The following is a 15,120-nucleotide window of genomic DNA, read 5'->3' on the forward strand; positions in this document are numbered from 1 at the left end:
CTCTGTGCATCAGACTAAGCTAAAGGATTCCTTTTTCAGTATAGATTTCCAGAAGTGGAATTAATGACTAAAAGAGTATCCATTTTAAAGTCTTTTGGTACATATAAAAGCATTTTTCACAGTGAGGATCTCATTAGATCCTCACACTGCTGTGGTCCTTAGGGCAGATACCAACCCCATTTTATAGATGGAAAAGCTGAAATCAAAAGAGTTTAAAGGGATTTCCCCACACCTCTTAAAACCTAAGGTTTATCACACAGCATCCAAAGTTCTCAAACATCCTTTCTGTGACTTGGCCAAAGTAGAAAGAGATGTTGAAGAAACTGTATGTTAAACTCCGCCTTGTGTTGAAGTATACTTAGCTCTGAGCTTTAAACTCTTAATTCTCAGGAAGGGCACTAGGAAAGTGCAGTAAATGGGGACTTAGGAGGAGGCGTGGGCCCTTGGCTGGCCGGGACAGACCCTCCAGGACTCCATTGTTTTTATCTATCAGATGTTGAAAGAGAAGTGGAGAGAGGACCACCTGAACCCTAAAACCCTGTGATTTTAACAATGAGGGAGTGGGAAGGGAGGGGGGCAAATGGGACAATTCTGATGAGTGCTGAAATCTTCGACCCAGTGTCACAATCAGATGCTGAGTCAACAGCACGCGGAGTGTTAGAATTAACACACCCGCAATTCTCAGTGCACATCGCTTAGCCTAATTGAACATTTGGCCCTGAAAAATATGCCAGCACCTTGTCAATAACCTTGGCCAGAAAGTTCCCAGAAAGATTTAGGCTCTCAGGACAGCTGGTGATTCTTCAAAGGAAAACACATAGCGGTACAGGCCTACCTCAAGGAACAAGAAAAATTCCAAATAAACAATCTAACCTTACACCTAAAGGAATTAGAAAAAGAAGAACAAACAAAACCCAAAGTGAACAGAGGGAAGAAAAAAATTAAGGTCAGAGCAGAAATGAAAATTTTAAAAAAAGGAACAATAGAAAAGATCGATGAAACCAAGAGCTGGTTCTTTGAAAAGATAAACCAAATTGACAAACCCGTTAGCCAAACTTATCAAGAAAAAAAAGAGAAAGAGCCCAAATAAATAAAATCATAAATGAAAGAACAACTGATACCACAGAAAGACAAAGAATCATTAAAGAACATTACAAACAATTATAGGCAACAAATTCGACAATCTAAAAAAAAAGATACATTTCTAGAAGCATATAACCTTCCAAGACTGAACCAGGAAAACAGAATAACTAAACAGACCAATTTCTAGCAAAGAAATTGTAGCAGTAATCAAACTCCCAACAAATAAAAGTCCAGGCCCAGACGGATTCAAAGGTGAATGCCACCAAACATTTAAAGAAGAATTAACTCATGCCTATCCTTCTTAAACTACTTCAAAACATCGAAGAGGAAAGAATGCTTCCAAACTCATTCTATGAAGACAGCATTGCCCTGGTAGTACATTACCCGAGGTCTAGTATTACTTCACCTGAATATGTAATACCATGTCTAACAAATCCCCTATTGTTAGACATTGAGATTGCAGCCAATGTCTTATTATTTACATATATAAATATGTATATATAACATAAAAATAAAAATATACATAATTTATGTAGAACATAAATAAATATATAGTTAATAGGATATATAAATAAATACTATTTATATATAATAAAAATACTTTATATATAATGTATAAATATAAAGTTTTATAGGTAATAAAAATGTATATATAAATCTTTAGCTGCTCTTTGTTTATTTTCCTGAAGTAATCTGGGTTAACAGTAGGCTCTGATCTTGCAATTACATGACACCGCCTCACTCACTTCACCTAAGCAGCCATAGAAAGGTGTTTTGAATGCTATATGAGAGGTTTAAGCCTTTATGTGCAAATGAAAACTTTATAATGTATGGTTAACTTTACTTGTCTCAAGGGACAAAAGCCTGTCCCAGGAAACTTGCCCATGGAAACAAGTTCAACCCCACATACTAAACACAACTAAACTGACTTAAAGCCTTAGCAGAGAAACAGATTGAGGGCCTTTGTATAAGATGAGAGGTTGGAATATAAAGCCTCTGAGAGTTCAAAACACTGATGTATAAGGAAAATATACCAATAACTGCTTACCAGAGAAATAGGATAGTCTGTTTTGCACACTGGGTACCCACGTCAAAGACAAATAAATGATTCATGGGGGGAAATGTTCATTTTCCTTCCATTCTTTTTCTCTCTTACAATATCTATTCATTACAGGAAAACTATAAAATGCAGGTGGGCACAATGAATAAATAAATAAACTAGAATTGTCACTGCCAAAAGATAATCATCATTAATAATTTGGCACACTGTATATCTTTCTAAGCTTTATCTATGCAAATATACCTAATTTTTTCCATAATAGAAGTATGCTCTACACACTATTTTTCGTGTCCAGAAAATATGACCTGAGCGTGAGTGCTCCCCAGAGACTGCGCTGCAGATGAGTCAGCCTGCCTCTCCATTTCAGGCTTACCTTGACAAGTATTACACCAAGAAAGGAGGGCCCCAGCTTGGTGACATGGTTGCTCGAGGAAGCAATTCCATGGTGAAGAAGATTAAGGAGCTGCAAGCCTTCTTTGGCCTCCAAGTCACGGGGAAGCTGGACCGGTCCACAATGGAGGTGATCAAGAGGCCTCGCTGCGGGGTTCCTGACGTGGCAAACTACCGCCTCTTCCCAGGTGAACCCAAATGGAAAAAAAATACTTTGACATACAGGTAATGAGATCTGAGTCTTTCCAGATTCAGAGAGAAACACCCCCCCTCTCTCTTTCCTTTTCTTTTAAAAAAAAAATCTTCCTTCTGATCTGTATAAATATCATGACTCATCGCAGCCACGAGAAAGAATAAGAACTTTCAAGGCCAATTTTCAGGTAATGACAATGGAGAATTCACTAGAAAATATGATCTCAGGATTATTGCAATGACCGCCTTAGGTATTACAATTTTACCAGTAAGAGACAACACATGTATCTTTAAAGAAAAATAAAATAGTGTTAATAAACTGACAGCATCAACCAGTATTCTTAAGACAACCTGTTCAATCCGAAGAGTATGATAAAACTTACCTATCAAGAAAATGATTGTTTTCATGGATTTAAAAAGTCATTTATTGATGATGTATTAAGTACCTACTATAGGCATTCAGTTTTGGAGATAATGAATGTATACTTTACCCACCGGCCCTTAGCCCCAGGCTCCCCCTCCTCCCACCTGCGGTCCCCCCTCCACCTCCACACTCACTGGTCAACCTCTGGCCTCCTCCTACCAGGAGCAAGGACCCTGTGTAGTCGGAGGTGACGTGCCCAACCAGAACCTACTTCCTCTGGGTGCTCTAGGCCATCCCATAGGAGGCCCTTCCCAGCAGCCTGGTCCCCCTGGGGGCCAGCGGAGGCCTCCCTTGCCACTGGGAGGGATCGTCCGCCTGAGGGTGGGGTTGGAAGCAGGCAGTCCCGGGGGCCTCCTGCCTTCCACACAGAGGCGGCCTTGGAAAAGAAGTGCAGCCCTCATTTGTTTTTTGTGGTTTTTTGCCCCAGGCCTGCAAAAGTAGGGGTTTTCCAGGTAGAAAAGCAGACCCAGCAAATAGCCGCAGGGAGTGGACTGGCCTGGTGTGCGGGGTGGCAGGGCCATGGGCGGTGCAGGCGGTGGAGTGAAGGGGGCAGGAAGGGCAATGGTGGGAAGTGAGCAGCCTGGGGAGCAGCTAGAACATGAGGCTGAGCAGTTTGGACTTTAATCCCAGGGCATCCGAGAGCCAGATGGGGGTCAAGATCAGATTTCACTGTTTGGATGAGCACACCTGGTCTATATCTGGGCGTGGAGAAAGGCTGGACTGTTAATATAGTCCCAGCAGTGCTGAGCTGGACCCGGCTACTAGCAGCTCGCAAGAGCCAATCCTTACGTTTCCTGCAATTTTGCAGCCAGTTGTTAAGTTTCCAAGAATTTTGTGATCTGGTTGCTAAACAAAACCATTATTAAAAATTAAATTGCATGAGCTTACAATTAAATAAATTATATTAAAAACAAAGGTAATCAAAGCATTGCTTTTTAATTATTATACTACATTTATGTTGACGAAGTCATTGACATCTATTCATTTGTATGGTGAAAATGATGTGCCCTTGCTCAGTTCTGCCCAACTTTGGTTCTACGGCGGCTAGTTGGTAGCTTGAAATTAGCCATAATGAGAGTGTTTACAATATGAAAATCTGCAAACCCTACAAATCAAGAATTCTTGTCACAGAGCCAGTTGTTAAACTGTACCAGCACCCAGGTTAGTCTCTGTGGACAAATGAGGGCCCAAAAGAGGCCACTTGTTAGCTGCTATGAGCTTATGAGTCCATAAGGTGGAGCTCTGAACACAATTATTAGTTGGTTTCAGCTTAAGAATCATGCAAAAATCAAACCATTTGTCTCTGTTTGGAAAACAATCCAAAAGAAGGTGAACACACAGTGATTACGAGATGATTAAGAGTAAGCTAGGAAACGTTTATATAAACCCGTGCAATCTCTTCCATCATTTTCTTAAAATAAACTGTATCATAGAATTTTAGTCTGTGGATGTGCACAGCAAAAACAAGGGGCATAGATCAGGATGATTTGAAACTTGGAGAAAAGTAATATTCTTGTGATAAGTTGGGCAGCCCCCAAATGGCCTCATGCACTCTCACTGCCCATCCACTCTTGCTCCTGAACAACTCCCCTGCCCCCTCATGAGAGGCCCAGTACTCTGTCTATATAGTTGCTGGATTCCAGAATAACTTTTTATAACAGAGTTGATTTAAAAAGGCAAAATATATCATAGTGCTTATGGGTACAAGCTTTGAAGTCAGATAGAACTGGGCTAAATCCTGACATCATAAAATGTAGATTATTATTATTAACTCTTACGGTGTTGTGAGGATTGGATGGCATAACACGTTAAAAGGGCTTAGAACAGCATCTAGCCCTTAGTACTTGTTCAAAGAATATTAGCTACTATCACTGTTGCTTATTAATCTCTAGACCTTGGGTCAGGACTTTTCTTGTCTCTTCTGGTGCCCTTGGCTGATTTGTCTATGAAGTGAGGGAATTTCAAGGTACCAACTACACAGAAAGTGAAAAATCACAGATTCTTGTTATGCAGTGGGCTTGGCATATTTTGAAAGCACTAAATTGTCTCTTTAAGGGTCCTTCTGGTTTCCCCCTTCAACATGCAGTTCTTGGCCCCAACCCCTGGAGTCAAAGATCTTTTCCTTTCCTTTCCTTTCCACTGCTGAGTTGAGCTACTTACCATTCCCCTCTGTGAGACACGATCCCTTCCTTTGGGCCCCCAGGATTACCTCCATTGGTTTCTCGCTGATATTGTACCACTTGCATCAGAATAACCTAGAACACTTGCAAAAATTCAGATTTCTGGATCACACCTGTATATTTAAAAATCTCCCTAGGTAGTTACCATGGGTCCTAAAATTTGAGAACTATGAGTAGGCCCTAAAAACTACTAGCTTTTATTCATTAATTCATCTGTTTATCAAGTATATTTGCTAGATGCTTACTATGTGGCAGGCACTGGACTAGGAGCTGGAGAAAGAGAGAAAGCTCAGCCCTGCTCTCAAGGTTGGCTCCTACAGACCCAGCTTCTCACTCTGCATCCGTTATTCCATCCCAACCGAAGGCCCCAAGTGGAAGGCCCTCTCTCCAGCCCTTCCTTCGCATGCTGCCAGGACGCCACCCCCCAGGCTACAGGACAGCGTGTGTTAGTGAACCAGCAACTCTCTCTCTACAACTGTTTGCCCCACCCCCCAAAAAAACCCCACACTTTTCTGCCTGCAGATGTCACTATCACACCAGGACTTGATGAAAGACAAGCTTTTTCAGTTCCAGTGAGCACTTCCTCTTTTAAAATGCATTATTTTAAGAAAAAAATATTACCCCCATGGCCCTGGGGAAATCCTGATGGCTTTTGAATAAGAGTTTGCATAACTTCTAAATTCCACATTTTGATTTCTTACAATTGAAAAATGTTCAACCCCTTATGGGGAAAAGAAATCTCTTCTCATCTAAAAGCCCATTAGGGAAGACAGACTTCTTGGTACTTGTAAAGTTACACAAGGCACTCTCCAAAATTAGCGATGACATCAGAATAGTGAACGCCAGCTCTTTCAGCACCAGGTTATGTCAGCCCTTTCACTTCATTTCTCTTTCTCATTGTTTAATGTGTGTCAGTAATTTAACAAATATGAAAGCAAAATAAGAATTATTGATTGAAGGGGAAAATCTACATTGTAAATTCATGTTCATTATTCAAAATTTTTAATAACAAACAATATAATTCTTGGCCTTGTCACTTAGGAGCATTTACTAAAAGAAAAACTTGTTCCTTTTATTTTCACAGAGTATCCAAATACACATCTTCCATGACTTCCACTGATGTAGACAAGGCAGTAGAGATGGCCTTGCAGGCCTGGAGTAGCGCCGTTCCTCTGAACTTTGTGAGAATAAATTCAGGAGAAGCGGATATCATGATATCTTTTGAAACAGGAGGTACTGTGGTGCTTCTTGGATTTTTGTCTGCTAATCCAGAGGAGAAACGTTCCAATACTTTTCCTTCGACAATATTTAATCAGACTGATCAGCACAGTAGGGTGACGGGCAGAGGCCAAGATCACGGCCAAGTCATGATCTTCATCTGGCCAGAAAATAGAACCAGAGGCGCTCTCAGCATTTCTTGTCATTAGTAGACTGAGCTGCAGAATGGACTCAGTGTAACCAGTTTTTATTGTGATTTTGCCCCATGAGGGACAGATTCTGTCAGATTTAGCTTTCCCTTTGGTTGGGGGGGCCATATGATCTCGTGCATTCCCATAATGATGTTCATTGTTTCATATCTCCTTCCATAGTAGCCAAGAATTTCCCACCTTGAATCCTCACTGAAGGAAATAAATTTTACAGTGGCCCTGACAGTAGGAGAGTGGGGTTGGTCTTGCCCACACTGGCAACGGCTTTGGGAATCTCTAGGCCCGCCTCTAATTTGCCCACTTCTCTGTCCGCCACCCACCCTGGCAAGGCCTGTTGTAGAGGCGTGACTTTGCACAGAGATTGGTGAAGCGCTCTGAGTACTTTCCAGAGAAATCTTCTCTAGTTAGTAGACAAAGGAAAGCCATGAAATTACTTTCTCTTCTTAGCTTCCTAATAGGCAAGGAAAGCGAGTGCCACTTCCTCTTATCCTCCAAGGATAACATATTTCAAGTTAATTTTGATATGATGTCACTGGGAAAAACCATTCTTAGAAGCTGGGAGAGAGACAGTCAAGCAAGTCCTGGGTATACACCCTTTAGAGATAGCTCATGGTGGGTCCTGTTCCTCCTAGAGGACCAAGGCCACCCCAGTAAATAAAGTAGCAAGACAATGTGGCCCAGAACAGCTTTGGGGGCCATGGAGTTAACATCTTTCACGCTTGCGACCTGTCCCCTAAAACACAGGCTAACTAGGAACCGCACTGCCATTTCACTAGGTGCCTCAGGTCACACAACCTGATTAAACTGCACCGAAGCCTGGGAAATGACACACCAGAACTTGGGGTGGGAGTGGGGTGTTGTGTGGGGGTTTTCTGAGGTTTTACTTTATTTTTATTGTTGACACTATTACAGCTGTCCCCATTTTCCCCCCTTTGCCCACCTCCACCCACCCCCTGTCCTCACCTTCCCTCTGGCCATCACCACACTGTCAGTGGGTTATGCATATTTATTGCTTTTTAATAGAGAAGCGTATCCTCACTAAAACCCTGAAAAACTGCGAAACATAGCTTCTGCACCATCGTTCACTTTATTCTTCTGCCTTTTCTATTAAGTCTGTAATGAACTGTTATACAGATAATAAAACAAAAATATGTGAAGTTTTAAAAGTTAGGATTTTATAAACACCTTTATTACTTTCATGAGTTTTACACGTGAAAGTCTATCAAAATTACAGAGCAATTTTTGGCACTTCCTTACATTGTATTGTACTGTATTGCATTGTATTATATTATATTATATTATATTATATTATATTATATTATATTTATTATATTTATTATATTTATTATATTTATTATATTTATTATGTTATATATTATTATATTATATTATATTATATTATATTATATTATATTATATTATATTATATTATATTATATTATATTATATTATATTATATTATATTGTTGTGCTGTACAAACAGAAAGCACACACATGTTCAACTTGCTGTCTTAGCTAAATCAAATGTTAAAAGCTCCTCTCTACCAATGTGTTCACATTTCTATTGGTGGGAGACATGGGCACAATTCACAGTATGCCACATATCAATGAACAGATTCACAATAAAAACAGTAACCGAAGAATATTTTTTATTTTTAAAACTTACTACCTTTGAAATATAACATAGCCCTTTTAATTTCCCAATTGACAGATTACTCATTGACATTGAGCTTCTTGTCATAAAAAAATAAATATTGAAAATCTATTTGTATGAGAAGGGTCAGTGCTATTCAAAAAGTTGTCCATTCCCTGTAATGTTATGTACTCCTCCAAAGTGCTAGAAGGACTAAAAGTTGTTGGCGTTTCTCCCCACTTGTTCAGATCATGGGGATTCCTACCCATTCGATGGGCCTCGCGGGACGCTAGCCCATGCTTTTGCACCTGGAGAAGGCCTGGGAGGAGATACACATTTCGACAATGCCGAGAAGTGGACTATGGGAATGAATGGTATATATGCACAATTCACCATAACCTGGAAAATATTGTACCTTCTTCTGGGCCTCCATCATGAAACCCTGAGGTTCAACGTCCCAGGCCACCCTTTAACTAGGGGGGCTGGCTAGGAAAAACAAGTAAGCCAAAAATCCAAAAGGAACACTGTAAGGGCAAGACCCTCCCTCAGTCGTGCTGTAGACTTGTCTGGCCTCTGGTTCATAGCGTATCATCTCAAGCAGCAGCAATCCCCTCCTCAACACACGGCTCTGTCTCTTCCCCTCCATAGCATTTGTTGTTTCTTACTTGTACTTGGAAACAGGCTACATCCAGGAATGACCTGAGGGAGTCAGTACTCTCGTGAGAAGTGATGGGGATGGGTATAAATTTCCAGAACATCGCGCGTGTCATCTGGAATTCTTCAGTGCGAGACGTGTGGATAAAAAGGAATAGGTTGTAATAGCAAAGAACTAGTAAAGCACTTGTGACCTAAATCTAGATATTACTGCCACTATTATCATTTTGCCACTATTGACTTTTTTATCAACCTACTGAGCCTCACTAACAATGAACAAAATGGACTGATTACATTTTCATCTTTCCCCACCCCCACGCCCTTCCGAGCCAAGGGGGAGACTAAAGTAAGCAAAGCTAAGTGCCAGAATAACCTACCAACTTCTGAATAACCCAGTTATGAAAAGAGAAATGAGTTAACTGTGAGGTGGGTGTCAATTCTCCTGTAGAGAGAAGATACTGAAACTAAAACCCTGTGTTGATGCTGTTTTTTTCTCTCTCTCACATTGTCTAGGTTTCAATTTATTCACCGTTGCTGCTCATGAGTTTGGTCATGCACTGGGCCTGGCCCATTCCACAGACCCTTCGGCACTGATGTACCCGACTTATAAGTACCAGCATCCCTATGGATTTCACCTTCCCAAAGATGACGTGAAAGGGATCCAGGCATTGTACGGTACAATCACTACACTTCTTTGACGACTAACTCTGAAAGTAACAAACACTTAGACTCCAACTTAGAGAAAATATACTTTGCCAGGAGTTACCTGCAGAGGTAAAGATTAAGCTATGCCCTCTTATGAAGAGCTTCTTTACCGGAGATGAATATTGCTTTCTTCTAATATGTACAATTAAATTTTACATCTTTCCTCCAGAGCATATTGTTCCCACAATGACCACAGAAAATACAATCATTTGTTTTTTGAGTGTAGGTCAGGATTTATACCTAGGGAGAAGATGAATGTATTTTATAGTTTATATCTATGGTGTTTTTACCCATTTTCAGACAAGTAACCTTATTTTTCTAAAAACAGCAACTGTGATGATAACACCTACATCACTCAGTTGCACAGATAGTCTGCAGTTTACAAAAATGTGTCATGAGTCATTTTACACCATCCTCATGACCAGCCTGAGGGTATGAAGGGTTTTTTGCATTTGATAGCTGAGAAAGCAGAGGCTCAAAGACAGTAAGTATCCCAAGATACTCAGAATTATCTCAAGGGTTAACATTCCTTCAGACTTAATAAAGGATTACTAGAAACTCTATATCCAACCTCCTTAACAGAAAGACAAATCCATTAATTCATCAGAAGGAATCTTGATACACTGTTAGACCTTGATACTTTTTCTTTAATGGATAAAAGGCAGGAAATTCTAGAAACTGATTTTCCCTTAAGCCTTGGAGCTGGGTTTTCAGTCTTTACTTGTCCCCAGAAGCGATGGCTCAGGCAGCCCCCGCTCATTCCTCTGTCACTGGCAGCTAGTCCCTCAGGAACACAGAGTGGGAGATAAAAATCCCACCAGCAGTTCTCCCAACGAATGGGTCCTTGTTTGACAAGAAGATCCACCAGAAGACGCTTCTCTCTCCCCATTTATTATCTTACGTATATGGCAGGGGATGTAGGGGGTGTGTTGGTGAGAATGATAAACCTTGGATCTTAGTGGCTTAGCGCAATGCACAATAAAATGTGTTTCTTGCTCATGCAAAGACCAGTTCAGATAGTATGACTGTTGGGTACCCCTTATCCAGGTAGTGACACAAATGTACAGGCCTCATCTCGTTTCTATAACCTTTATCTCATGGTGTTTCACTTCTCTCCATGATGGTTCAAACGAGCGGGAAATCATCCTCTACAAGGGAGTTTCTTGGCCTTCGAGTCACTCATATCAGAGATGATGCCTGTAAACAGCAAACACCTTCAGAGCACTTTAGTGCCATAAGAATTCTTGGTCTTCCCTGAGGCTCCTGATAAAACACTATGCACAGTGTAGGACACCCAGCAGTGGCTGAAAATAATATGAAAACATGTAAGAAAGTTATAATCTTATTGAGAACAAAGTATTTCATTACAAAGAAATAATCGGTGGCAACTTCTAAAATACATTTTGAATTTGGAACACCTGTAATTTTCAAAGAAGTTGTCTAATAATAAAATAATAGCTACCATGCTTTGAACATTTACTATGTGCCGAGCACTCTAAGTCCTTGCAGGCATTATCGAATTCTCACAGAAACCTGAGGTAGGTATCATCACTGCACCACCCATTTTACTAACGAGGACACTGAGGCTTTGAGAGGTTAAATTATTTCTCCATTTATCACACAACTTGGTGACTAGTGAAACTGGCTTCAAACCCAGGTCTGCCTGCCATCGACAGCCAGGCTCTTTGTCACCTTGTCAAATACAGTGAAAGTGGGCCCCTGGAGCAGAAGTGTACCGACTCTCAGTTCCAGTGCCGTTTGACCAACTCGCTTTGAATCCTAGGACCTCGGAAAACATTCCCAGGAAAGCCCACTGTGCCAAATGCCCCCCCTCATAATCCATCCAACCCTGACCTCTGTGACTTCAGCTCATCGTTTGATGCGGTGACAATGCTGGGCAAGGAGCTCCTATTCTTCAAGGACAGGTAAGCCCAGAACGTGCCTAAGACAATGCGCTTGTTCAGAAAGCATGAAGAAAATGGTTTATAAACTTTTTTCACTCAACAACATCTTATTTTCTCATATCAATGAATTTTAATTTTTATCTTTATTCTATACATGTATACAGGATGGGGGAAAAGTAGGTTCACAGTTGTGAATAGGCAAAACATTGTTTATTCCTGTATTATTATTTACTAGTCATTGTATTATTTTTCATAGGAACAACTGTAAACCTACTTTTGCCCCACCCTGTTTCCTATTCCAATGAATAGATATATCATTAGTTATTTAACCAAGTCTATACTTATGAACATCTAGATTATTTCTAACTTTTAAAAATTAGGAACAGTTTAAATTAAATCTTTAACAATGGATACGAATCCACTTTTCAAAGGCAATTTAGAGCAGAGCCCCGGAACCCAGGCTTTCACATCAGGCTAAGTTGGTTTAAATTCTGACCGTGCTTCTTACTGATCAGGTGACCCTTGGAAAGTAATGCACCGAACACATAGTGATCACAGTAAATATTTACGAATGGGAATCAAAAATTATGTACAATGGATTGAGGCTTAGAAACATGAGGTATTTTTTATTATTTCTTTTTATTGATTCTTTTTTATTAAGACATTGACTACTGACTTTTTTATTGACTATTACCCAAAGTAAAGGGAAACAGAATTGGTAGGCATTGGTTCAGGAGTGACTGGCAAGAGGCAGAGCAGGAGGAGCCTGGAACACCGTGCCGAGTAACGTGGGCTTAGGCTAAGCGATGACGTCAGATTTCACGTTGCTCAGGCGGGTGCATGTGGTAACCGTCCAGTGACAAAGAAATGAGATGCTAGCGATGGTATAGCATGAAGCGTGTTCTTTTGGCAAATATCAGTGGCTGTGGTAGGGACAAAGGAGACAGTGAAATTAAAGGTCTTATACCTTTCCATGCAACTATAATTGTTTTCTTAAAAAAGCTATATATATATTAAAATATATATACACATATATATTTTAAACCCTTTATCAAGCTATGAGCTTTTAGCAATTACTACTGACTACTTGAAGTAGACTTATCTTTCAACAAAGTTCTTGACTATGAATACTGAGGGTAGTATCAGAATAGAAAGGGAGGCACAGATGCAAGAGACATCTAGAAACGAGTGGCCAGGAGGGATTGTGAGTGGTCCCCTTCTAGCACTGGATTCGCCACAAACTCGCCATAGACCTTGAACCTGTCCTCTCCCATTTTACAGCGAGGTGCCGTCTGATATGAATCGCGACTTCAGTGTATTCAGTCCTTGCTATCTAAACACTTTGTTACCAAACCCTTGCAATGGCCCTGTGAGGTCTGAGCTATTTTCTTCCTGTAAGACACAGAAAGGATAAGCAACTTGCTGGAGAACACGTTGCTAGTGAGGGGTAGGACCAGGACCCACACCCACACTGTCCCAGGGCAGGTCCCAGAGAAAGAATCCCATGACTCTATAGCTCTGATCCCCTACCGGCTGTCACCAAATGTCCCAAAGTGCTTGCTAAGCCTGGACAAAGAACAAAGAATTCTTTCAAGTCCCAGGAACAATGGCAACCTGGGGGCCGTTATGAAAGAGCTCCCAGTCTGTCGCCTCCCACCCACAGGCCTGGAATTCCCCGTCGCGGGCAATCGCCTGTTGATGAGACATTTCAGACTGTGGATGTAATAACCACATTGTTTGTTTCCCAAGCAAGATGGAATGCAGCACCTTTTAAAGTCCCTGTGAGATTGCTACATAGTCTCCACTGTATCTAAAAGTACATCCGTACATTCAGATGTTCTGTTTGGAAAGAAAGAAACTTCAGGTGTAATTAGTTGAAAGTCATATATATTCAATTTATATACAGGGTGTCCTCCCCCCGGAAATGTATACACACTTTAACAGCTGACAGCTCAGTTTTGAAAATGGAATGTATTTTAATAAATGCTGCCTTTATAATTATTCAAAGTGTGTGCATACCTTTTTGGGGACACCCTATATGTTTATTCTTTATAATAGATGGCAAAATATTGAGACTATCCCAGATTGCCTCAGGCACTTAGGAAAGAGGAGAGGTAAATGAATTACAGCCATACCAAAATGATATTTGCATCTTTCAGGTTATTCTGAGTTTTACACATTACCGTTTTAAGGGTCAAAATCAAGAATTTCACAATCAGCTAGAGACCTTAGAAGAATGATAGCATTTTACATATGGAATAAGTATAAGGGTTGATCCTGTCCAAACTCTTTGTTTTAAAGGTAAGAAAGCTAGATCCAGGTCTCCCACCCTAGCAGACCCTCCACAGTAACTATGGTCTTTTGACTCCCTGTCCTGAGTCAATCCTGTCACTGGCTCATATAGAAAAGCTTCTGATTATGCAAGGGAACTACCGACAGAAGCACTTAATGACTTGGATGAATTTAGGCCTTTTGCCCGCATGCCCTTGAGTTAGTAGGAAAGCACTCAGGGCTGCTCCTGGGCTCCTGGGCCCTTGCCGGACGGTGGGCTAAACAGCCACAGAAGGACAATGTTCTTAGACTAAGTTTCCCAAAAGTGTTTGATAGGCTTCTCCACGTTCTGTCTTATTCTCAAAATAGCATTATTTATTACAAAAACATGTCAGTCACTCCTGTCACACTTTGAAAGATGTTATGTGTCTTAGATTAGAATGCACAGAAAGACATTTTTAAGGGTAGGCAAGACCCCAAGGGAACTGAAGAGAAGGGTGAATGAAACAGGCTGTCTGAGGGAGGCACCCCCAGGCCTTGGGCAGTAATTCAGTGAGAACAATGAGGGGAAAAAGTCAAAAGTAGCAGCGTAATTCACATAACTAGGAAAATCAAGATTTGTTGCGTACATGAAGAAAAACTCAGTGTTGGATGTGTTGAATTTCAAGGAATAACAATTCTAGTGGCATTTTATAGAAATAAGCTAGTGCTCAGAGGAGAGTTGAAGGTTTCACGGATTGTAGAATCTCCCACATGGAGACGACAGTTCACGATGTGAAAATAAACCCCACTAATAATAATAATAACTGACATTTTATGATCATTCACAGTGTGCTGTGTGTTATGCTAAGCATTTTACAGATGCCTACTCATTTAATCCACACTGTTATTATCTCTGGCTGGAATTTTAACCTAGGTCTACTTGACATCAGAGGCAGAAGCCCTATAGTGGAGTCCCAAATAAATCAGAGAAAAGAGGCTTTTTTTTTTTTTTTTTTTTAAGTGAATAACAGTGGAAATGCTGCCCGAGGTGACCAGATTGAGAACCGAAGAAGAGGGACTGACTGGCCAGGATAATTAAGGAATGTCGTTCCTATGGAGTAGTGAGGAAGGAAACCAGATTATGTGGCATGAAAGAACACTGGTGGGAGCTAATGTGAGAATCTTGTGATAACAAAGGGAGGTAAATCAATAGCT

At 40.7% G+C, this 15,120-nt stretch overlaps 1 protein-coding gene across 1 annotated transcript in view; it reads left to right on the forward strand.

Annotated features, from left to right (window-relative positions):
- The window catches only part of MMP20 (matrix metallopeptidase 20), a gene marked incomplete at both ends in the record, with an annotated part of 35,754 nt that overhangs the window by 3,383 nt on the left and 17,251 nt on the right, over positions 1-15,120 (forward strand). The window contains 5 exons of the mRNA XM_081153665.1: positions 2,511-2,758; positions 6,414-6,562; positions 8,638-8,763; positions 9,557-9,718; positions 11,532-11,673. Coding sequence (XP_081009791.1) covers positions 2,511-2,758; positions 6,414-6,562; positions 8,638-8,763; positions 9,557-9,718; positions 11,532-11,673 — 827 coding nt within the window. The remainder of the gene's footprint in view (positions 1-2,510; positions 2,759-6,413; positions 6,563-8,637; positions 8,764-9,556; positions 9,719-11,531; positions 11,674-15,120) is intronic.

This window comes from Miniopterus schreibersii, assembly GCF_964146895.1.
Source record: "Miniopterus schreibersii genome assembly, chromosome: 12".
NCBI lineage: Eukaryota > Metazoa > Chordata > Mammalia > Chiroptera > Miniopteridae > Miniopterus > Miniopterus schreibersii.